Consider the following 26,169-nt stretch of genomic DNA (forward strand, 5'->3'; position numbering starts at 1 on the left):
TGCAACCAAGGCTGGGAACCATTGACTTAAAGAATTAATTAATACAAGTCTCTAGAGATAAGCTTCTACTGGCTTGAAAGCACAATACCTTGAAATTCCGACACTGGTATAATTTCAAAAAATGGTCACTGTGGATATGCATTGATATTCAATTTCAAGTTTCCAAGGAATAAAACAGCACACTAAATAATAAATGAGTTCACTGTTCTCCTTTTTAATTGGGAATAAGTCACCATATTCCACATTTAAACGCAAGAAGTTCTGAAATCACTGTTATATGTCAGTCACACATTCTGACCAAGAAAGGAATGTGGACAAGACAAAATTCAACAACAACAAAAAAAATGTTTTCACAGATTCTACATTTATTCTACCCAAGTAGGTATTATTCTTGGGATAACTTTGCTACCTAGAAGTCAGAATCGTACTCTCATGTTGCCTGAGATTCTCAGGTGAAAGGCCTAGATGCTCACCATTTTTGTTTGTAAATCTGAAATAAAAGTGCATCTCTTTAACTTTTAAAGAAGTTCTGTCGTGCTTGATTATTCTCACCGTGCACCCCCAGGCCTCCTTCCTCCTCCCTTACTGAGGACACTGGTGCTTTGGTTTTGGTGCAGGTCTATTCTCGGCTCTCTAGGGTAAGAATTAGCCCACAGATAACACTCACTTCTGTGCCTGAAGACTTTCCAGACCCAAGCAGCAGAGAATTTTAATAGTATGTAAAACACTGCAATTAAACAGATTTTATTAACTGTTATTTTTACACGGACTAAATCTCTATTTTCATAGTTGTACTATGCTGATATGCTCAGTCGTGGCCAACTCTTTGCAACCCCATGGACTGTAGCCCACCAGGGTCCTCTGTCCATGGAATTTTCCAGGCAAGAATACTGGAGTGGGTTGTCATTTCCTTCTCCAGGGGATCTTCCTGACGCAGGGATTGAACCCTCGTCTCCTGCATTGCAGACAGATTCTTTGGAACTGTGCCAACTGGGAAGCCAAGGAGAGATTAAATCGCCCTCCATTTGGCTGTCCACCTACTCCTGTCACAGTATATATAACCAACAGGGAAATTCTGGAGGGTATTAGTAAATGAATTCAAAATGTCTAAGAAATTCTTTTGAAGAAATAGATTCATCCTTTTCCACTTTGAGGCATTACACATTTATAATCATCTTTTCTAGAGCATACTAAGATTCTCAGCAGACCGGCCTTTTCCTTCTCAGTCCCAAGAAGGAATGGTTTAGGTGTATTAAGTGTATTCTTTTGTTCTCCAAGCCAAAAGCATGGGTGAAAGGGAGAAGAGAGCGTGCGGCAGGAGAACTGATGCATTCCACGGCACAAAGATTATAGGCCAAACTTAAGAGTGCAAAAAATAATGAAACAAGTGGTTCTTATTTTCTCTATTAAAATGAGTAAATTCATTCAGCAACTTTTAACAAACACCTCAGCGGTAAAGAATCCTGCAATGCAGGAGATGAGGATTCAATTCTGGGTTGGGAAGATCCCCTGGAGGAAGGCATGGCAACCCACCCCAGTATTCTTGCCTGGAGAATCCCATGGACAGAGGAGCCTAGCAGGCTACAGTCCATAGGGTCACAAAGAGCTGGACATGACTGAAGTGACTTGGCACACAAGCATGCACATACAATGCCACTCTGTGTGTACTGGAGATACAAGTCACAACAGTCTCTGCTACCCTGGGAGTTAGAATACAAGGAGGACAGAAATTAAACTGGTTATCACAAAACTGTTTTACTACAACACGGACAATGCAATGAGGCAGCAATGCAGGGTGATAGGGTAGCATAAAAGGGGGACTGATCTGGTCTGGGAAGTCAGTATAAGCGTCTCTTGAGGGGACCCTTTATCTGGGCTCTGAAGGATGGAGTGGCAGACAGCCAAGCAAAGAAGGAGTTTAGTTTTGTGGGCAAGGAATGCGAAAGTCAGCATAGCTGTGGTGCAAAGGAGGAGGGGAAGAAAGAGAAGACTGGCAAGGCAGTCAGGTACCAGTGGGAAGAGGCAGTTTTCCTCCAGACATACTGAGTGTGAGGACCGGCAGGCATCAGTGGAGCCATTAGGTAGGAGGATGGACATCTGAGCGTGGTGCAGAGAGGAGCCGTCTAAGTCAGGGACACACTGATTGGAGCTATGGATGTACAGATGGGAACTGAAGCTTCAAGAGTGGGTGAAAAATACACTAGGCTATGGGCTTCCAATTTTAAAAAAGTCTGAATATCCCTTTGAAATCAACAGTGTGCACTTATAACAACCCCAAACATACCTGCTTCAAGGAACGAGCCCTAAAAAACATATAAACTATCACCATTCAGTTGGATGACTTTTCATGTACACAGAGTAAAGGACCAAACTGGAATTTTCAATCTTTGTTTGTGATTATAAATACAATCACTAATAATTATCACTTTGGTCAAAGAAAAAATATCTGGATCTTTTGTATAACTAAATTAAATAATTATGCTGCCCTGGAAGAAGGCTGAATCTGCTTGTGGAAAGACATTTCATCCTCCCATCAATCTCTGCACATACATTAGGCACAGAGTAGGAAAGACAATGAGGAAAATGAGAGCGCAGAGGAAAATTAATTATAATTATGGAAAAGTAGCTTAAAGAACAAAGGCTTAAATTTGTAACAGAGGTCTAAGGGGACATAATTCTCATAAGTAACCATTTAAAATGTGAGAAGTCTGCAAATCAGAAGGAAAAGTTGACTGTTTATTAGATATAGTTCTTCTTTCTAACTTAGTAAGTGGAAAATTGGTATTCCCAAGCATAAAGGAATAAAACAATCAGTAGCCTGCCACTTGGCTGGACTCCCAGGGACCAGAGGTTTGAGAGAATTTGAGAGATTATTGGGAAAGGCCAGCCAAGGATATCACTTAACCCAACAGGCTCATTGCAGACAACAACTAAAGCCTCAAAGACTGAACACTGTTCACTTCTCATCCACCAGGGCTTCCCAGGTGTCCAGATCTTCAATTTTCCATTTTTGTACACACTCCACCTGGGTCTTTTCATGCACTCCATTATTACAGAATGTGAATGACCTCAACATGGAAAGCATGACAAGAGAGAACACAGTGGGTCCAGTCACCCCCCAGAAGCCCACTGAATCCGATTCCCAAATGGGAAAAGAAGCTGAGACATCTCACCATGGATTTTTATAAATCTGATCGTTGCTTGGTTCTGATTAGTCCAGCTACACAATCTTGCAAGAAGCAAGCACAATAAAGAACATCAGTACCTTTGGGAAAAGGACATCACTCGAATCCAAAATGTTAGTGGACACAGACCGGCCTGACATGGCTCTAGAGAGGACCAAGGAGAACTGCCAGGGGTAAGGAGGGTGGGATTCCATCTATTTGAAATCACATGACCTGAGTCCCTATTATGTGTACAGCTTAGGCACATGGAATAGCACAGACAATACTCTGAGGATTAAAATCAGAGCACACATCATTCCCAGAGACAAGCTGGGGAAGAGCTCATTTCAGTTCAGTTAAGTTACTTAGTCGTATCCGACTCCCTTGCTATTCCACGGACTGCAGCACGCCAGGCCTCCCAGTCCATCACCAACTCCCAGAGCTTACTCAAACTCATGTCCACCGTGTCAGTGATGCCATCCAACCATCTCATCCTCTGTCGTCCCCTTCTCCTCCTGCCTTCAATCTTTCCCAGCATCAGGGTCTTTTCCAGTGAGTCAGTTCTTCTCATCAGGTGGCCAAAGTATTGGAGTTTCAGCTTCAGCATCAGGCCTTCCAATGAATATTCAGGACTGATCTTTAGGATGGACTGGTTGGATCTCCTTGCAGTCCAACACCACAATTCAAAATCATCAATTCTTCGACGCTCAGCTTTCTTTATAGTCCAACTCTCACATCCATACATGACTACTGGAAAAACCATAGCTTTGACTAGACGGACCTTTGTTGGCAAGGTAATGTCTCTATAAAAGAATAATTCAGATAATTCAGAGGCTTCCTAAGGCTTATGGGGGTAGAGTCCATAACAGTGTTCTCGAGACAGAGACGGAGGTCAGCAGGTCTGGGAGGAGGACAGGAGCTACTTCATACCCGGCCCATCCTCCAGAGCTCACAGAAATCCATGTGCAGAAACACAGAGATAAGAGAAAGGGCAAGGACCAGGCAATCACCCCCTCCCCCTCACCAAGAGTCCTCAGGGCAAGGGAAGCCAGGCCTCAGCCAGAGGGAATTAGAAATGGACATTGGGTGGGGCTGAAGGGAGACGGCAGGTCCTCTGTGCAGAATCCTAGGTGACAGAGGGGTCAGGGTGAAACCAAATATTCACAGAAGATGGAACCAGAGTCTTGATCATCTCACCACCAACGACAAACAAATAGGGGCTGGGGTGTGGCTCAAAGGCCTTTGCTTCCCCCATCTCTCTTCCTAGTACCAAAATCTGATGATTTTGAATTCTTCTTCAAGGGGAAGAACTATAGCAGGGCCAGAAGAATGCCCACCCTCAGCCCCGAGCCAGGGGTAAGGGAGGGGACAGGATTTAATGAGTTTGACTTCAACATTTCAAACTGGATTAGACCCTCAACTAGGCTTCCCAGGTGGCACAGTGGTAAAGAACTCACCTGCCAATGCAAGAGATACAGGAGATTTGGTTCAATTCCTGGGTCAGAAAGATCCTCTGGAGTAGGAAATGGAACCCACTCCAGTATTCTTGCCTGGAGAATTTCACAGACAGAGGGTCCTGGTGGGTCTATAGGGTCACAAAGAGTCAGGAACAACTAAGCACGCATAAGCACACAGCACCTCAATAACCAAAAGTAGCCAAAAAGTATTAATAGAATTTGCCCAAGATGTTGCAAAGATTATTTTTCAAAGTAGTAATTGGTGAAAAATAAAACAATTCTGTGTATGTTAGTATTAGTCGCTCAGTCATGTCCAACTTGTTGAGATTCCATTATGATTCAGTAGCCCATCAGGCTCCTCTGTCCATGGGATTTCCCAGGCAAGAATACTGGAGTGGGTCGTCGTTCATTTCAGGGGATCTTCCCAACCCAGAGACCAAACCCAGGTCTCCTGCATTGCAGGCAGGTTCTTTACCATCTGAGCCACCAGGGAAGCTGTTTTATCTTTTAGTAATTGGTGAAAAATAAAAAAAACTTTGTGTATATGCTACAGTAAATTGAGAATGCTCAATAAACAGATTATAAACGGAATGCTCATCATGAAGAAACAAAGAAGATGAGTAAAGGGGGAAGATGAGTAAAAATAATGAATTCTTAATTTTGATATAAAAAGCATTTCACTGAGGCTTTGAGAATTTTCTCTGTCTCCAAGAGATGAAGAAAGAACATCATGTGACCAAAAGGTTATAGAGTAAGTCTGCCTCACCAGCTCACAATAAAGTTTATATCTAACTACACACAAGTGTCTACTTTTGTTAAGGCCTGAATGGCGAACTCTAATTTGCCAAAGAATAGCAAGGAGACATAAGGAAGCCTTCCCCAGCGATCAATGCAAAGAAATAGAGGAAAACAACAGAATGGGCAAGACTAGAGATCTCTTCAAGAAAATTAGAGATACCAAGGGAACATTTCATGCAAAGATGGGCTCCATAAAGGACAGAAATGGTATGGACCTAACAGAAGCAGAAGATATTAAGAAGAGGTGGCAAGAATACACAGAAGAACTGTACAAAAAAGATCTTCACGACCCAGATAATCACGATGGTGTGATCACTCACCTAGAGCCAGACATCCCGGAATGTGAAGTCAAGTGGGCCTTAGAAAGCATCACTGAGAACAAAGCTAGTGGAGGTGATGGAATTCCAGTTGAGCTATTTCAAATCCTCAAAGATGATGCTATGAAAGTGCTGCACTCAATATGCCAGCAAATCTGGAAAACTCAGCAGTGGCCACAGGACTGGAAAAGGTCAGTTTTCATTCCAATCCCAAAGAAAGGCAATGCCAAAGAATGCTCAAACTACCACACAATTGCACTCATCTCACATGCTAGTAAAGTAATGCTCAAAACTCTCCAAGCCAGGCTTCAGCAATACGTGAACCATGAACTTCCAGATGTTCAAGCTGGTTTTAGAAAAGGCAGAGGAACCAGAGATCAAATTGCCAACATCCACTGGATCATCGAAAAAGCAAGAGAGTTCCAGAAAAACATCTATTTCTGCTCTATTGACTATGCCACAGAGAAGGCAATGGCACCCCACTCCAGTACTCTTGCCTGGAAAATCCCATGGATGGAGGAGCCTGGTAGGCTACAGTCCATCGGGTCACTAAGTGTCAGACGACAGAGTGACTTCACTTTCACTTTTCCCTTGCATGCACTGGAGAAGGAAATGGCAACCCACTCCAGTATTCTTGCCTGGAGAATTCCAGGGATGGCGGAGCCTGGTGGGCTGCCGTCAATAGGGTCGCACAGAGTTGGACATGACTGAAGCGACTTAGCAGCAGCATTGACTATGCCAAAGCCTTTGACTGTGTGGATCACAATAAACTGTGGACAATTCTGAAAGAGATGGGAATACAGACCATCTGACCTGCCTCTTGAGAAACCTGTATGCAGGTCAGGAAGCAACAGTTAGAACTGGACATGGAACAACAGACTGGTTCCAAATAGGAAAAGGAGTACGTCAAGGCTGTATATTGTCACCCTGCTTATTTAACTTATATGCACAGTACATCATGAGAAATGCTGGGCTGGAAGAAACACAAGCTGGAACCAAGATTGCCAGGAGAAATATCAATAACCTCAGATATGCGGATGACACCACCCTTATGGCAGAAAGCGAAGAAGAACTAAAGAGCTCTTGATGAAAGTGAAAGAGGAGAGTGAAAAAGTTGTCTTAAAGCTCAACATTCAGAAAACTAAGATCATGGCATCTGGTCCCATCACTTCATGGGAAATAGATGGGAAAACAGTGCAAACAGTGTCAGACTTTATTTTTTTGGGCTCCAAAATCACTGCTGATGGTGACTGCAGCCATGATATTAAAAGACGCTTACTCCTTGGAAGGAAGGTTATGACCAACTTATGTAGCATATTGAAAAGCAGAGACATTACTCTGCCAACAAAGGTCCGTATAGTCAAGGCTGTGGTTTTTCCAGTAGTCATGTATGGATGTGAGAGTTGGATGGTGAAGAAAGCTGAGTGCCAAAGAGCTGATGTTTTTGAACCATGGTGTTGGAAAAGACTCTTGAGGGTCCTTTGGTCTGCAAGGAGATCAAACCAGCCAATCCTAAAGGAAATCGGTCCTGAATATTCATTGGAAGGACTGATTCTGAAGCTGAAACTCCAATACTTTGGCCACCTGATGCGAAGAACTGATTCACTGAAAAAGACCCTGATGCTGGGCAAGATTGAGGGCAGGAAGAGAAGGGGATGACAGAGAATGAGATGGTTGGATGGCATCACTAACTGGATGGATATGAGTTTGAGTAAGCTCCAGGAGTTGGTAATGGACAAGGAAGCCTTGGCATGCCACAGTCCATCGGGTCGCAAAGAGTTGGACATGATTGAGCTACTGAACTGAACTGAGTGGCTTTAGTCATGTCCTACTCTTTGTGACCCCATGAACCATAGCCTGCCAGGCTTCTCTGTCTATGGGATTTTCCCAGCAAGAATACTGGAATGGGTTGCCATGCCCTCCTCCAGGAGGTCTTCCCAACCCAGATCTCCATCATTCAAGGTGGAGTCTTTATCACTGAGCCACCAGGGCAGCCCACCTAGTCCTCATTCTAAAGTGGCTCCTTTCTCCTGGGAATACTACTTAAGCATGCATATTCTAATCGTCTATTATCTTGCAGAGGAAATGGTTCTTTTCTCTTTATAATGAATGGGGTTTTGTTTCTTTTTGTTTTCCTTGGTTATGTGAGGAGAGTTACCATAGGACCTGGAGAAGCCCCTCTAAAAGAAATCTGACTTTTCTAACTCAACCCGTCCTGTCCCCTATCTTTTCTCAGAAATGTTCAGACATTGTCTGTAAAAATCATATCCCTAGTGTTCCCTTGGCTTAAAATATACTAAGAATCCTCACAATTTTCCATGAAGTTAAACAAACTCCTGTCTTCAGAGGCATCACTTTTCTGCAGAGGTAAACACAGAGCAAGAGCAGAATGTCATTCTCTCCTGAATTACACAGCCTTTGGCACAGAGACCCAAAATGATCTTTTATACTATCAGAAATACTTAAGGCTACTGCCTTATTATAAACGAAGAGAATCATAATTCTGATTGGTTTTAATCTTTTTCATCTTGAGAAGATTTGCTATCTCTAAATCCTCTCAAAAGAGTAATTCTTCAACGTAAGAAGGAACCAGCTCATATTTTAAGTATTCTGCTGCCCCCTTGTGCATCTCACGTTTAGAGACAAGACGGCTCACGAAACACATACGAGTGTAATCCTCAGAAATACTTCAATGGAGTCTCAGAGACTAGAACTGGAGAGAACCTAACAAATTATGGAGAGTGGCACACTCATTTCACAGAGGAGAAAACTGAGATCTGAAGGATTATATAACTTGGTCAAGATCAGATATGGTTAGTTAATAGCCGAGCAAACACAGCTGAATAGAGCTTCAACCTCTCAGAGTGTTAATTGCTCTATTAAAATGGAGATGGAGCCTGGAAGAAAACAGTGGGGTTCTGGAGTTAAGCAGATACGAGTTTGATTTTAGATCACCACTTTGCAACCTCCGCAAACCTCTTTCCCCATCCATAAAATGTGATGAATAATAACTATGGCAAAGGTGTTAAAAGAATTCGGTAGGACCATGTTTCTCAAGTCATCAGCATAACTACCAGCAATACAGTAATTCACTAAGTGGTAACACAACTATAAAAATACATAGAAAATTGTTTTTAAGTTGTTATAGCCTTTAGATGTCTGGACAAAGGTATTCTAAAATAACGAATGAATAAAACCTGAACTTTTTCAAAACTGGCACAAAACTTGGAAAAAGAATGCAATTTTCTTAACTACTGTGTTTCCTTATCATTTTTTTTATTACAAGTAAATTTGTAACAGAAAACACCAGACTTTGTAACAGCAAACAAATTTGTAAATTTTTAACAGCAAACACTGTGTGAGAGATGAAGCTAGGAACAGGGTCCTTAGATGAGGCTCACAGGAAAACAAAGCAGAACTCAGTGCCAAAGTGTCAAGTTACAATATTTTCATCACCAATACAATGCCGAGAGAGAGTCAGCCTGGAAGGGCAGAGGCTAAAATTTTAGATCTGACTTTGCTAATAACTGGTTATGCCAACTTGGGCTGGTCTTTTCCTCTCTTCCTCCCTTTCTTGACCTGTAAATGAAGGCATCCTCTATCTAGCAAAGTTCCATAGCAAGGTGGTATAATGAATGTGAAAAAAACATGGCAAAGCATGCTTTGACCAAGTAGAGTTAAGTTTATCTTAAAGTTAATCTAAAGCAATAAAAAACATTACGTCTGCACTAACTTGAGGAAGAAAAACCAAACTGACAGAGTGGAAGGCAGCTTAGGCTAAGGATTCTGTTCAGCAGCACTCCACTCCTCATGAAATCTCTTTGCTCGCCACAGTTGCACTAGCTCTTGATGGGGATCACTCCCCAAATCCTGCCAACACGCACGCCTCGACTCCTGAGTCAATTTCACCCAAGGGCATCCTGGTATCAGGATTGACAGAGCTTACTCCTAACTGTCCATCACAAGACAAATACAGCAGCAGGGTAACAGCAATTCATCTTAGCTTGTCATGAAAATGACTAATGTTGACCATTCTGATTTACAGCCACACTCGTCCACCCTGTTACATGAAAATGACTAATGTTGACCATTCTGATTTACAGCTGCACTCATCCACCCTGTTACGGTTACGTGCCGTGACCTGCTCCGTTTTGTACGGTGCCTGATAGATCGCACACACCAGGCTGGTTATAAGCCCTGATTGATGATCCACCAATATTAACTGAATACTACCTGTGGGTCTAGCCCCTCAAATTTCAAACATCAGAAAGGAAGGAGTACGACTGGAGTTGACAGCATAGAAGAGGAGGAAAGGCCTTGACATAAACTAACTTTCAAGGTAGAAAGTGACGATGTGGTTGTGGTTGTTGAGGTGGGGCATGCCAATTCCAGTTGTGGGCAAGGAGTCCTGTGGGGCTTCTTGGGTGATTTTTCATCAGCAAGTTAACTCAAGCTCTTGGTTCAACCTAATAATTATACCACATTTGCATCCGGAGTGCTAGAATAAAAGTGCTGTCAGAAACAAAAGATCCAACTACAGGAGTAGAAAAGGCAACTCACCATGAAACGGACTGTTGTCCACCAGAAAATGCCTACGGTACTGCACACAGTTCCTTTTCTCCAAGTTCCAGTAACTCATTGTCAGAAGATTGCTGGCACAGCATCAAAACCAAATTGCCCTGTCAAGGGAAACAGAATGAGACAAAAAAAATGAAGAAAGCGGCAGCCGCATGCCCACACTGGCCGCCTGATGCTTTCAGTCCCCAAGCATTTGGGGACAGCACGCAGGGCTCCCACTTCCTCCACACGGGGAGTTGGTACCCCCCAGGCCCCAAGAAATTCCCCAAAAGTTTTCCCACCCAGGAGAAGGTCCTTTAACACACCACTGCTGGAGCTTTTTCTAATAGCGCTTTACAGAGCTCTAAGTTACCGCTGTCCTGGGGGAAAACCAATCCACCATCAAAGAACAAGTTTCAAGACTGGTGTCTGCGCTCCAGGCCTCGCCCACTCAGCCAGGACTCCAACCAGCCCATGCTGGTCGCTTTTCAGGAAAGCTCAATTGCAGGAGGGGAGGTGATAACATAAGGGTGACCTGCTATTTCCAGTTCCTGACTTTTTTAAGTCAACACCACTCCGGAGGACTACATTTATGATCCGTCCATGGAGATCTTAGAAACCATAACGCGTCCATGTAGCCAGGGGTCAGGCAAATGTAGTAACAAAGCTTGTCTCCCTCCTCTGGACTCACTACGGGTGCCACTTAGGACCACTAGGGCCTGCCTCTGACCAGACTGAGCTTACTTGTGCAACCAGAGCTGGGTACACAAGCAGTGGGTCTGGCTTCTCCAGAAGGTTTGCCCCTCCACGGACAGAAACACAGTGCTAACCAGAGCAAGGACTTGAAAGGCAGAGATCCGAGCTGATGAATTAAACCCCTCCAAAAGCTGATGTGCATAACAAGGTTCCCTTTGTTCCCAGCATTGGGCTAAAGCAACTTTTGAGAATTCCAACTTCTTTTCTGAGCGCAAAATAAAGCCAGGGAAAACCAAGCAAGGCTGGCCTGAAGGAAAACCCACAGGTGGGAAACAATTTGTCATCTGTCCTATTAAAGCAATCTAGACTTTTGTAAAGGCAGTCAGTGAGTGCTGATGAAAATAAACGATCAGAGCTGTGCCTATTCATTAACGGAACCACAGCTAGTAGAGGTCCCTAAAGCTCTTGCCAGCGCTTCTCCTTGGCTCCCTGATGCTCATTCTTCCTCCCTCCCCTAACCACAAGCTCACCTACCTTTCCTCTGGCTCCAGGCCTAACTCCCCACCGCCTCTTACCCCACCCCCACCTGACTTCTGCAAAGGCTCAGTAGGTAAAGAATCTGCCTGCAATGAAAGAGACACAGGAGACAAGAGTTCCATTCCTGGGTTGGGAAGATCCCCTGAGGAGGAAAATGGCAAGCCACTCCAGTATTCTTGCCTGAAAAATCCCATGGACAGAGCCTGGTGGGCTACAGTCCAAAGGGTCACAAACAGCCGGGCACAACCGAGGGACTAAGCAGACACTTGGCTAAACCTGGCTGCTTCTCCCACTCCCTCAGGCTGAAGATGAGTCCCATCCCACCAAGATAAACTCACCCATGCAACCAGCTGTAAAATAGGACAGAAAACAAATGATTATGGAGACAACCCTCCCTGCCCTCTCCCCACCCAATACACCATACTACAAAGATTTTTTTTAAGTATTCTAGTTATATAGTTAGATATGCTCACCAATTTTTTTTAAAAAACTCAATACTGAAATACATCAAAAATATTTTCATCCAAAATCCCCACTTGCCTCATTTCATGTCCCTTTCCTGGAATGATAACTTTGGCTTGGTGTGCATCATTCCAGTCTTTTTATGCATTTACTTATTTATACATATATTCATTTCTGGGCTTCCCTGGTGGCTCAGATGGTAAAGAATCTGCCTGCTATGAGGGTGACCTGGGTTTGATCCCTGAGTTGGGAAGGTCCCCTGGAGGAGGTCATGGCAACCCATTCCGGTATTCTTACCTGGAGAATCCCCATGGACAGAGAAGCCTGGCATTGCACAGTTCATGGCGTCGCAAAGTTTTGGACACGACTGAACACCTAAGCACAGCATATTCATTTCTATATATATCCATGTATTCAATTTTGCATACATGTATATATTGTTTTTAATAAGAATACCTTTTTTTAAGAACTAGAAATAATTTTCAGTAATACCAGTAGTAACTATTTCCTACAAAAGTATATTCATGATTTATATTAGAAATATTTTAGGTTATCCAGAATTAAGGAGAGCTCTGTCTGTATTCATGCTATTTTTTCCTTACTAACTTGATCTTATGCTTTGGTGTGTCACTCTTTATTTTGCTCTCTCTGTTCATTTTTAATCCAAGTAAGATTAGTGGAAAAGGCAATGGCACCCCACTCCAGTACTCTTGCCTGGAAAATCCCATGGACGGAGGAGCCTGGTGGGCTACAGTCCATGGGGTCACTAAGAGTCGGACACGACTGAGCGACTTCACTTTCACTTTTCCCTTTCATGCACTGGAGAAGGAAATGGCAACCCACTCCAGTATTCTTGCCTGGAGAATCCCAGGGATGGCGGAGCCTGGTGGGCTGCCGTCTATGGGATCGCACAGAGTCGGACACGACTGAAGCGACTTAGCAGCAGCAGCAAGATTAGTGGGATGGGATGATGAAAAAAAAAAAGTGCATTTGTATGTAGTTAAAACATACACACACCTACATGACCCTCATTTGGCCCTTCCTTTTAATCAGATGAAAGGAGAGATGAGGACCTTGGAGTAAGTGACTCACTTCTGCTGCCAGGGTGAGTAGCAATGGGACTTGTATGTTTGGATGACGAGCTCTGCTGGGTAGGTGTTTTTAAGAGAAGGGGACTCAGTTTAAATGATTAAACTAGAACACAAAGATATGTAATTTAACACTATGGTCTCCAGGCTGTGTGTTCCCTATTTCGGTTAATTACTGGCATGTCTTACCTCCCCTGGCATCTGTTTGCTGCTGAAGAGCAGACAGTAAGCTTCGCCTGAGCTGTGCACACACTACAGGCCCTTGGTAAACACGAGTGATGCCTTCGTCATACGCCCCACTTCCTGAATTCCCTCCAGTCTGAGACTGAAGAGAGGAAGTGCCCACTCTGGCTTCCAGAGTCAGAGCAAATGATTTAAAAATTGAGAGGTAATGGAGGTGGAGGTAATGAATGGAATCAGTAGGGCAGAAGCAGGGGGAGCAACCACTATGCAACAAAGCCAACCTTAGCCACAACCGGAATTAGCTGAGCCAGGGGCCGGGTGCTGACTGAGAAAGAAGTAACTTTCTGAAAGGGACCTTAGAAAGCAGCTCAGCCAAATCTCATACAGTGTAGCCAGAAGGAAAGTAGGTGTAACTTGCAAGATGGCACTGCTAGCTACTCAAGAAAGCTAGCAGGAACTCCAGGCTCAGCAGTCCCAAAGCAGGAGTCTTCTGAGCGTTTTGTGATCCCATTTGTGTGAACATAATGGGTGAAAATAGCTACTAAAATACACTTCCATTGATTTAATATTTGCTATTTAATATATGTTACATTTGGAACTCTATACAACATTTAAATCTCCAATCCTTATTAAAAAATTAATAATGAGAGTGACTAAGGAATATCACGTAAAGAAACAACTCATTAAAACTAGTTTCAAATTCTACCTTTGAAACACGGTTAATCTGAATTTTTTTTAGTGGATGGAAAAGTCACAGAAAGTATTTATATGTGTGTATTTATCTTTAACAATTTATTTTTATCCATTTTTAGTGCTTGAAGCAAGTAGAAAAACCAAAAAAGAACTTATATAGTAGTATCACTTATCAGCCAAAGACACTGTGGTCCTTTTTTTTTTAAACAAAAACTAAATTCTATTTTTTGAAGCCTTTTTTTTTCACTTGATAACTTACTAATATATTGTGGCATTCTAGCCATATGAATAAACATACTTCCACAGAATTATGTATGTAATTTGAATAAGAAATTGTAATCAACTCTACTCAAAATCTCCCAACTCCAAAAACTCTAAAGCAGCAACAAGAAATAAAAGAAGCCAAGTAAGTATGCAGACAGGATTCATATTCAGTTCAGTTCAGTCACTCAGTCATGTCCAACTCTTTTCGACCCCATGAACCCCAGCACATCAGGCCTCCCTGTCCATCACCAACTCCCAGAGTTCACCCAAACTTGTGTCCATTGAGTCAGTGATGCCACCCAACCATCTCATCCTCGGCAGTCCCCTTCTCCTCAATCTTTCCCAGCATCAGGGTCTTCTCAAATGAGTCAGTTCTTCACCTCAGGTGGCCAGAGTATTGGAGTTTCAGCCTCAACATCAGTCCTTCCAATGAACACCCAGGACTGATTACCTTTAGGACGGACTGGATGGATTTCCTAGCAGTCCAAGGGACTCTCAAGAGTCTTCTCCAACACCACAGTTCAAAAGCATCAATTCTTCGGTGCTCAGCTTTCTTCACCGTCCAACTCTCACATCCATACATGACCACTGGAAAAACCATAGCCTTGACTAGACGGACCTTTGTTGGCAAAGTAACGTCTCTGCTTTTAAATATGCTATCTAGGTTGGCCATAACCTTCCTTCCAAGGAGTAAGCGTCTTTTAATTTCATGGCTGCAATCACCATCAGCAGTGATTTTGGAGCCCAAAAATATCAAGTCAGCCACTGTTTCCCCATCTATTTTCCATGAAATGATGGGACCAGATGCTATGACCTTAGTTTTCTGAATGTTGAGCTTTAAGCCAACTTTTTCACTCTCCTCTTTCACTTTCATCAAGAGGCTCTTTAGTTCCTCACTTTCTGCCATAAGGGTGGTGTCATCTGCATATGTGAGACTATTGATATTTCTCTGGGCAATCTTGATTCCAGCTTGTGTTTCTTCTTCCAGCCCAATGATTCTCATGATGTACTCTGCATACAAGTTAAATAAGCAGGGTGACAATATACAGGCTTAATGTACTCCTTTTCCTATTTGGAACAAGTCTGTTGTTCCATGTCCAGTTCTAACTGTTGCTTCCTGACCTGCATACAGGTTTCTCAAGAGACAGGTCAGGTGGTCTGGTATTCCCATCTCTTCCAGAATTTTCCACAGTTTATTGTGATCCACACAGTCAAAGGCTTTGGCATAGTCAATAAAGCAGAAATAGATGTTTTTCTGGAATCTCTTGCTTTTTCCATGATCCAGCAGATGTTGGCAATTTGATCTCTGGTTCCTCTGCCTTTTCTAAAACCAGCTTGAACATCTGGAAGTTCACAGTTCACGTATTGCTGAAGCCTGGCTTGGAGAATTTTGAGCATTACTTTACTAGCATGTGAGATGAGTGCAATTGTGTGGTAGTTTGAGCATTCTTTGGCATTGCCTTTCTTTGGGATTGGAATGAAAACTGACTTTTTCTAGTCCCGTAGACACTGCTGAGTTTTCCAAATTTGCTGACGTATTGAGTGCAGCACTTCCACAGCATCATCTCTGAGGATTTGAAATAGCTCAACTGGAATTCCATTACCTCCACTAGCTTTGTTCGTAGTGACACTTCCTAAGGCCCACTTGACTTCACATTCCAGGATGTCTGGCTCTAGGTGAGTGATCCCACCATCGTGATTATATGGGTCATGAAGATCTTTTTTGTACAGTTCTTCTGTGTGTTCTTGCCACCTCTTCTTAATATCTTCTGCTTCTGTTAGGTCCATGCCATTTCTGTCTTTAATGAGCCCATCCTTGCATGAAATGTTCCCTTAGTATCTCTAATTTTCTGAAGAGATCTCTAGTCTTTCCCATTCTGTTGTTTTCCTCTATTTCTTTGCACTGATCACTGAGGAAGGCTTTCTTATCTCTCCTTGCTATTCTTTGGAACTCTACATTCAAATGGGTATTTCTTTCCTTTTTTCCTTTGCTTTTCCCTTCTCTTCTTTTCTCAGCTATTTGTAAGGCCTCCCCTGACAGCCATTTCGCCTTTTTGCATATCTTTTTCTTGGGGATGGTCTTGATCCCTGTCTCCTATACAATGTCACAAACCTCTGTCCATAGTTCATCAGGCACTCTATCAGATCTAGTCCCTTAAATGTATTTCTCACTTCCACTGTATAGTCATAAGGGATGATCATCTGAGTTAAATCCACCCATTCCAGTCCATTTTAGTTCACTGATTCCTAGAATGTCTACATTCACTCTTGCCATCTCCTGTTTGACCACTTCCAATTTGCCTTGATTCATGGACCAACATTCCAGGTTCCTATGCAATATTGCTCTTTACAGCATCGGACCATGCTTCTATCCCCAGTCACATCCACAACTGGGTGGTGTTTTCGCCTTGGCTCCATCCCTTCATTCTTTCTGGAGTTATTTCTCCACTGATCTCCAGTAGCATATTGGGCACCTACCGACCTGGGGAGTTCACCTTTCAGTGTCCTATCTTTTTGTCTTTTCATACTGTTCATGGGGTTCTCAAGGCAAGAATACTGAAGTGGTTTGCCATTCCCTTCCCTAGTGGACCACTTTCTGTCAGACCTCTCCACCATTACCCATCCGTCTTGGGTGGCCCCACATGGCATTGCTTTGTTTTATTGAGTTAGACAAGGCTGTGGTCCATGTGATCAGGTTGGCTACTTGTCTGTGATTGCAGTGCAGGCAGCAGCTGCGTGATTCAGGAGCACAGCAGGAGAGGCTGAGAGGAGCCACCCCACGTCCAAGGTCAGGAGCGTCGGCCATGAGGAGATACCCCACATACAAGGTAAGAGAAACCCAAGTAAGACGGTAGGTGCTGAGAGAGGGCATCAGAGGGCAAACAGACTGAACCCAGAACCACAGGATTCATGAGATGGATTAAAAGTATAATACACAGAAGAACTGTACAAAAAGATCTTCACGACCCAGATAATCACGATGGTGTGATCACTCACCTAGAGCCAGACATCCTGGAATGTGAAGTCAAGTGGGCCTTAGAAAGCATCACTATGAACAAAGCTAGTGGAGGTGATGGAATTCCAGTTGAGCTATTTCAAATCGTGAAAGATGATGCTGTGAAAGTGCTGCACTCGATATGCCAGCAAATTTGGAAAACTCAGCAGTGGCCACAGGACTGGAAAAGGTCAGTTTTCGTTCCAATCCCAAAGAAAGGCAATGCCAAAGAATGCTCAAACTACCGCACAATTGCACTCATCTCACATGCTAGTAAAGTAATGCTCAAAATTCTCCAAGCCAGGCATCAGCAATACATGAACCGTGAACTTCCAGATGGTCAAGCTGGTTTTAGAAAAGGCAGAGGAACCAGAGATCAAATTGCCAATATCCGCCAGATCATCGAAAAAGCAAGAGAGTTCCAGAAAAACATCTATTTCTGCTTTATTGACTATGCCAAAGCCTATATAAACTGTGGAAAATTCTGAAAGAGATGGGAATACCAGACCATCTGACCTGTCTCTTGAGAAACCTGTATGCAGGTCAGGAAGCAACAGTTAGAACTGGACATGGAACAACAGACTTGTTCCAAATAGGAGAAGCAGTACGTCAAGGCTGTATATTGTCACCCTGCTTATTTAACTTGTATGCAGAGTACATCCTGAGAAATGCTGGGCTGGAAGAAACACAAGCTGGAATCAAGATTGCTGGGAAAAATATCAATAACCTCAGATATGCAGATGACACCACCCTTATGGCAGAAAGTGAAGAAGAACTAAAGAGCTCTTGATGAAAGTGAAAGAGGGGAGTGAAAAAGTTGGGTTAAAGCTCAACGTTCAGAAAACTAAGATCATGGCATCTGGTCCCATCACTTCAAGGGAAATAGATGGGGAAACAGTGGCTGACTTGATATTTTGGGGCTCCAAAATCACTGCTGATGGTGATTGCAGCCATGAAATTAAAAGACGCTTACTCCTTGGAAGGAAGGTTATGGCCAACCTAGATAGCATATTTAAAAGCAGAGACGTTACTTTGCCAACAAAGGTCTGTCTAGTCAAGGCTATGGTTTTTCCAGTGGTCATGTATGGATGTGAGAGTTGGACGGTGAAGAAAGCTGAGCACCAAAGAACTGATGCTTTTGAACTGTGGTGTTGGAGAAGACTCTTGAGAGTCCCTTGGACTGCAAGGAGATCCATTCAATCCATCCTAAAGGAGATCAATCCTGGGTGTTCATTGGAAGGACTGATGTTGAAGCTGAAACTCCAATACTTTGGCCACCTTATATGAAGAGTTGACTCATTGGAAAAGACCCTAATGCTGCGTAGGATTGGGCACAGGAGAAGGGGATGACAGAGGATGAGATGGTTGGATGGCATCACCGACTCGATGGACATGGGTTTGGGTAGACTCCGGGAGTTGGTAATGGATAGAGAGGCCTGGCGTGCTGCAATTCATGGGGTCGCAAAGAGTCGGACACAACTGAGTGACTGAACTGAACTGAACTGAATAAGTCAAAATGTTCCTAAATTCATTTCATAAATGATTAGTAACTTTTATAATCATTCTATTAATACATTTATTTTTACCATTTTTCTGTGTAGGTACATGACCGAAATTGCCAGTGTCAAACTACAGGCCAGACATAAAACTATGAAAGCAGAACACCACCAAGAAAGTAAGTAAATGTTAGTCACTCAGTCATATCCAACTCTTTTGCAACCCCAGGGACTGTAGCCTATCAGGCTCCTCTGTCTGTGATAATTTTCCAGGCAAGAATCCTAGAGCGGGTAGCCATTCCCTTCTCCCAGGGATTTTCCCAACCCAGGGATCAACCCTGTGTCTCCTGCATTGCAGGCAGACTTCTTTTAATGTTGAAGCCACCAAGGAAGCCCAAGGAAACATTAGAAATTCAAGGACATTTTTCATTAAGAAAAGCAGAAACATGATTATGAAGCATCCGTCAATGCTTTTAAAACTCCACAAAAAAAGAGAGAGAAAGTTTTCACACCAACACCCATTCATTTTAAAGAAAGGCACTAAGAAAAAGCTCACAGTGACAGCTATCTGCTGGTTGTCCCTCTGCTTCCTCTGGTTGTCCTCTAAGAAACGCCTTCTCCCAATTTCTGTCCATGAGATTCAGTTGGTGTCAGCTCCATCTCAAGTCAGGTGGGGACCTAACAAAGCCTGGCAGCTCAGAGCACCACCTCCCTCAGGCCATAAAGCAGGAGGTGCACATTGCCCAGTTTGCACCACTGAGAGTCAGTCATGGAAGTCTGTTTGAACTGTTGGAGAAGAGAAACTTTCTTTTCTGTTGGACTCAAAGTTGTGAGGCTATGAAGTTGTGAAGCCTGGAAACCTAGAACTCCTTGCCACTACAAGGGTAAAAAAAAAAAAAAAAATCTATGAGACGGGATCCAACCAAGAGGAATGAAGAGAAACTTGGTCCTACTGGTATCATTTAAGGCACACCTGAAGTCAGATCTCTTCCTGTACTTTTTAGGTAAATGAGCCAGTACATTTCTTTCTATGTTATGTTTACTTTTATTTAAGCCACATTGGTTTTCTGTCACTTGCATCCAAAGAGTTCTGACTGATGAAACATGTCAGCAAAGCATAGTATCAAGAGACACCTGGCTGGTAGTCATGAGCTCGCTATTCTGGTTTCACCTGTAACAACTGACTCACAGGCAGGGGGGAGACCTTGGCAAATTTTTTTAGCTGGTCCTCTAAGTTTCAAAAATATGACTCTGTATTTACTTGGGCTTTCCCTAAGGATATGCTGTATTCAAGTTCTTTTTTCCAGTAGTAAAGGATTCCATCAATCCCCTTGAAGTGTATTTAAGCAGAGCAAACCCTGAAATCTTTTCTTTAGCATTTCCTTAGCTATTTTTACATGTGAGGCAAATCTATATTACTGCTTTAACATGAGTTTTATGGAACACAACAAACATGTTCAAGCCACTTGAATGGCTTAATAAAAAGCAAACCATTCAAGTTCATATATGGTAAACAGAGTTCTAACACTGTGCCAAAGGAAAAGAAGGAATAAGAGAATGTTAAAAGAGAACTTTGGGGAAAGGGAATGTATTTATGTTTCTATGTATACTTATATTTTAAATACAGGGATTTGTCTACTATATACTGACTATCTCCACCTCTTCATCTACTGTGACTGCCACCATCACAGCCCATCCTCCTCTGGCACCCCTCTTCCATAAAAACCAACACTTCTACTCCCATTCCTTTACATTCTTTCTTTCTTAAAAATATATTATTTGTAAATCATTTTATGGTTTATACAATATTTCCATTTATATCTTGTCTTTTTAAAAAATGATCTTTATGGCAGCCCTGTAAGTCATGTATTGGTAAGCATGAGTTCAAAGAGTTTAATAGGAAACAGTAGGTTGCAAATTCATGTCTTCTGACTCCAAACCCACTGACCTAGTCCCAAGGTTACACTGAATCCAGCTGTGTTTCCTCCCTGACCTCTGCTTCCCTATGAAAGAGCGTAGAGTTGCATTACTCATGATTAAGATTAATTCTTCCCACCTCCACCATTCAATCCAACTCTACTATGGGCCAGCCAGTGAAGCAGAAGAGCCAGGAGAAGGGGAGATGACTAAATGAAACATTACTTACTAAAAAAACACCTACCTTGTCCCTCCATCCAGGAGCCTTTTGAGTATACAGATTGGAGGGGATCAGAGCAAAGTGTCAGTCCTTTGAGAATCAAATAGTGGGAGGTTTCTTTGCAATGAAATCTGAGTGAGCTACTTGGACCAAGTTCAGAAACACCAAGGCCAAATTTTTGAGCCAGAAATCATTGTGAAAACTGTCTGAGGGGCTCATGTGTTTTCCAAATTGCTAACAACAGGGAAGAAGGCTACAGCCAGAGATTAAAATATGTAAACGCACCCTGTTGTTGGAAAAGGAGGAAATAGTTCATGAGAGGTAGTAAGACATGAGAGACAATGGAAAAATGTCTGACTGGCTGTCAAGAGGCCAGGGTTCCAACCTAGTTGATCCTCTGACTAAACAGTGTCAGGTAAATCTCTTCACTCCCCTGTGCTTGGGCTGCCTCATCTAAGGAACAAAACAGGAGTGGTGATGAGTGAGATGCTCTCTCAGAGCTTCCAAACTTAATATTCTACTCAATAAGGGCTGTCGGCAACCCCTACCCCCCACTAATATCCCCAACCATACAGCTTTAATTATAAATTAAAATAGCCCTGAGAAACCACAGAGTTAATTCCCATTAGTATAGCCTTTAACTCATATGGAGGAATGATTTCCTTCTCCTTAAGCCTTGCTGAGAGACAAAGACATAATTAATCGGCTCTGACAGCAATATTCATAAACCGAGAAGCACTGAGAAACAGGAAGGCAGCAGGAAAAAGGTCCCCAAACTGTGTCCTGCACCTCATAGCCTCTGACACAACACTTTTGGGAATTGCCACACCAAGGTCTCCCTAAAGGTTGAAAATTCAAACTCAGTCCAGTTAAAAGCTAAGGTTTCAGAGACAGCTGCTGCTTCTCTCATTTTTCCACTAATTTTGAGACAAAAAAAAAAAATCAAAAGAATTACATAGTGAAGGGATGGGGTGGGAGGGGCCACAGCTCCTGTCCCCTGGCCAGGCCTAGACTAACAGGTTCTAAAGCAGCTCAGACGCCTGGCTCAGAGGGACTTGGTCAGAGCGGCCCCACTCCACAGATGGCATGTCACTGTCCTCCCCTCCCCCTCATAAGCTCCCTCCCCCCACTTCCCACGGGTTTCCAAGCACTGCCAAACTGGTTGTTACAGGGCTCTGCAAACAGCCTAATTCCATAGCTAGCCCCCTCCCAGCTATGTACACACAGGGAAAGGAATAAAAGAGTACTTTGTTCATTTTGTAAGGCTCACAGGGGACATCACTAAACCCTAAGTTCTCCGTCTGTTTTCTTTTCTTTAAAGCAATCAGGATCTGCAAATGCTCTGAGCTAAGTTGAACAGTGAGATACAATCACTCTCCAAAGACATGGCGATGCTTCATTTGAAAGGACTGGTTTCAAGTATATAATATGTATCCAGTGCTTCAAAGAGTTCATACCTTTTGGTTCAGTAATTCAGCTGCTGGAAATATATCAAAAAGAAGTCACTAAAAATACAGACAAAAATGTATACATGAGAAAATATTCATTGCATCATTTTTCATGATGCAGAAAAGATAGAACACTAAATAGCCAGCTATTAGGGTAGCGTCAATATAGAATAGATATTAACACTTCTGTTTGCAAAAAAACTTTGTAAGGGAGCATGGAAAATGCTCATGATACTATGTGAAAAAATGAGATACAATGATATAAAGCCATCAAAAGCAATATTGCATAGAATAATGGACCTTGATCTTAACAAGAAACAAAGTACATTTAATATTTTACCATTAAGTGTAATGTTTGTCATGTTATTTGCAAATATTCTTTATTATGTTAAGAAAACTCCTTCTATTCTGATTTTCTGAACAGCTTTTGCATAATATGATATGAAACATTTTAAGACATTTTCTATCTACTTAATATCATGTGTTGTATCCGATTCTTTGCGACCCCATGGACTGTAACCCAACAGGCTCCTCTGTCCATGGAATTCTCCAGGCAAGCAAATTGGAGTGGGTAGCCATTCCCTTCTACAGGGGAAATTTCCAACCCAGGGATCAACCCTGTGTCTCCTGCATTGCAAGCATATTCTTTACCATCTGAGCCATCAGGGAAGTCTTCATTAATCTGTTAATATGAATCTTCCAATATTTTATCAACCCTGCAATTCCAAGATAAAACCATATTGTTTACCATGTATTACCTCTTTAACACATTGCTGGATTTGGCCTGCTCAGGTTTTATGATTGTTACATGTATATTTCTAAGTAAGTTTGTACTATAATTTCCATTTCTTCTCTTGTTCTTGACAAATTTTTACGTTGAGGTTATCATAGCTTCAAAAATGCATTTCTATTCCCTGGAATGATTTATGCAAGTTTGAAATTATTTCATTGAGTGCTTGTCATAAACCCATCTAAATTTAGACCTTCCTTTACGGAGAAATATTTGATGAATAGCTTATTTAATTTAAAAATTAAGAACTATTCAGCCTATTTTTTCTAGTTTGGGTAAGTTATATTTGTCTAAAAATATATTCATTTCCTCTAAGCTTTCAAATGTATTAGCATCATGTAGTTCATAATATTTTTTAATATCTACAACATCTGCTTTTCCACTCCTAATACTGCTTAGGAATACTGCGCCTCTCTTTCCTTTTGAAGCTGATCTCACCAGGTGTTAATCAACATTAATAGCTTTTACTAAGAACCGAATTGTATCATTTTTGATCCTCTCCATTGAATAACAGAATTATTTCCTTCCATCTGTTTTCTCTATTTTGCATCTTTTTTAACTCTTCAACGTCTAGCTAATTTTCAGGCTTTCTTTTTTCTAATTTTAACATTTATACATGCTTTAGCTGCTTACCCCTACCCCAAGTCTTTACCTATATTTTTGTAATCATCCAGTTAAAAATAGGTTCTGATTTCCATTGCAATTTCTTTGATCCAAGGGTCATTTTGAAACATATTCCTATAATTATTCATAGTCATTGTTTATTATCAGTTTCTAGTTTAACTATACTGTGGTCACAGATCTGGTCTGGATGAAATCAGTCGTTGTTCGCGGTTAAGACTTGTTTGATGACCAAGTCTGAGGTCACTTTTTATAAGTGTTCTTCATGTGCTTGAAAATGTGCATTCTGTGGTTTTGAGATGCAATGCCTTCACATGTCTATCAGCTCAAACTTACTAACTGTATAGCTCAAATATTGTATGTGGTAGCTGATCTTTTCCCCTCTTTATCGAGTACTGATGAAGTACATTACAATATCACTGGGAATATATGTGTTTCCCATTGCAGTTCTCTCAATTTTTCTATAACATGCATAATATACATTGAGACCACGTTACGAGATGCAGAAAAGTTTTTTCTGAAGAGTTCAAACTTTTGAATCAATATCACATTCTTTTATCTCTAAAAATGCTTTCTTGACAGTCTGTTTCATCAGATGTCAGAATTGCCAGCTTTTAGTTTATAATTACCTGTTTACCTTTCCATATTCTTATGTTTTAGATATGTCTTTTATAAACAGCAAATAGCTAAATTTTCATCTAGTCTAACAATCTTTGATTTCTTCATAGTTGCTAATACATTTCATTTTACTTCTACATCTTATTTTGTGTTTGCTACTTGTCTTGCCTATTCTATATCTCTTCTCTCAACTTTCTTGCCTTCATATTTAATAGTTTTCTCATTTCAATTTCCCCTTTAGTTAGAAAGGTATTCATTCTTTTACTAAGTTTTAGTGGTTGCCTTAGAAATTTTAACACGTACACTTGATCTATCAAAGTACAAATTTAATCTATCTTTAACCTCCTCCCAAACTATACAGAAACTTTGGAAAACATTGACTCCTTTTGTTTCTTCAACTTAAGTCACTTCCTTTATCTAGTTTCCACTAAAGACATCATTATCACCTTATATACAGTCAATGTGTGTTTTACTTAAAATTTTCCTTTTCTTTGTGCTTCACTCCTTGTTTCTGAGACCTTCCATCTGGTAATAATTTTCTTCTGCCTGAAACGTATTCTTTTTGTGAGGATCTGCTAGAACTCTAAGGATTTTTTTTTTTTTAAGTCTGAAAGCCTTTGTCTTTGCTTTTTAAAGATATCTTTAATGAAAACTGAATCCTAGGCTGATAATTAACATCTATCAGGGCATAAAATTTAATATTCTACTGGTCTTCTGGCTTCTATTGCCACACTGTCAGGATAATTTGTCATGTCTTTAAAAATAAGCTGCCTCTTCTCTCTGACCTTGCTTAAGATCTTCTCTTTATCTTTTGTGTCCTGCAATTTAATTATATTTTATCTCTGTGTGGATTTCTTTTTCCTTATCCTGAGTGGAATTCAGATGACTTCATGAATATGTTAAAGTAATGCTTTTTATCGGTCCTTGAGAATACTCAGTCATTACCTGTTTAAATGTAGCCTCTCCCCATTGTCTTTCTGCTTCTGAAATTATAATTAAACTTACCTTAAGTCTGAATTCTGTATCTTCCACATTGATTAACCTTTCTTTTGGGTTTTACATTGCTTTGCCTCTCTGTTGCCACTAGAAAATTATCTTCAGATCTATTATTCAGCTGACAATTTCCCTGTTCAGATTGGATTTATCTGTTGTTAAATCCATTCACTGAGTTCTTTTTTTAATAATTTTATTTATTTTTGGCTGTGCTGGGTCTTCATTGCTGCATAGGCTGGTTGTAGTGTTGCAGCGAGCAAGGTCTATTCTCTAGCTGCGGTGAGCAGGCTTCTCATTGCGGTGACTTCTCTAGCTGCGGAGCATGGGCTCTAGGGTGTATGGGCTTCAGTAGTTGCTCTATAGCACAGGCTCAATAGCTGTGGCACACAGGATTAGTTGCCCCACAGCATGTGAAATCCTCCCAGACCAGGGATCAAATCTGTGTCTCCTGCATTGGCAGGCAGATTCTTTACCATTGAGCCACCAGGGAAGTCTCCTCTCTTCTTTTCCCAAGTTCTGTTTGGTCCTTTCTCAAATCAGCTTGGTTAGTCTTTGGAGTTTCTGATTCTCAGTTCATACCTTGTGTTTAGAGATTCTTTTTTTTCCAAAATGAGATGCTTATTTTCGTTCCAATTTCATTGATGGGGACTCTTTGAAGTTTAGGGTAAAAATAGATTCCTCCAAAGGAAAGGAGAAACTGGTCCCTCGGTACCAGGGACACTTGCAATGTAGGAATTCCTTAAAAGTTTTCATCTTGAGGTTTTTTTTTTTTTTAATAAATTTATTTATTTTAGTTGGGGGCTAATTACTTTACAATATTGTAGTAGTTTTTGCCATACATTGACATGAATCAGC

General features: G+C 41.6%; 1 protein-coding gene across 1 annotated transcript in view; it reads right to left on the minus strand.

Moving 5' to 3' along the window:
- Window positions 1-26,169, minus strand: part of PLCH1 (phospholipase C eta 1) — a 247,135-nt gene that overhangs the window by 207,948 nt on the left and 13,018 nt on the right. Inside the window, exon 3 of the mRNA XM_081570572.1 lies at window positions 10,297-10,415. Coding sequence (XP_081426698.1) covers window positions 10,297-10,375 — 79 coding nt within the window. The 5' untranslated portion in view covers window positions 10,376-10,415. The remainder of the gene's footprint in view (window positions 1-10,296; window positions 10,416-26,169) is intronic.

This window comes from Giraffa tippelskirchi, chromosome 2, assembly GCF_054371585.1.
Source record: "Giraffa tippelskirchi isolate mGirTip1 chromosome 2, T2T-mGirTip1v1.2.pri, whole genome shotgun sequence".
Classification (NCBI taxonomy): domain Eukaryota; kingdom Metazoa; phylum Chordata; class Mammalia; order Artiodactyla; family Giraffidae; genus Giraffa; species Giraffa tippelskirchi.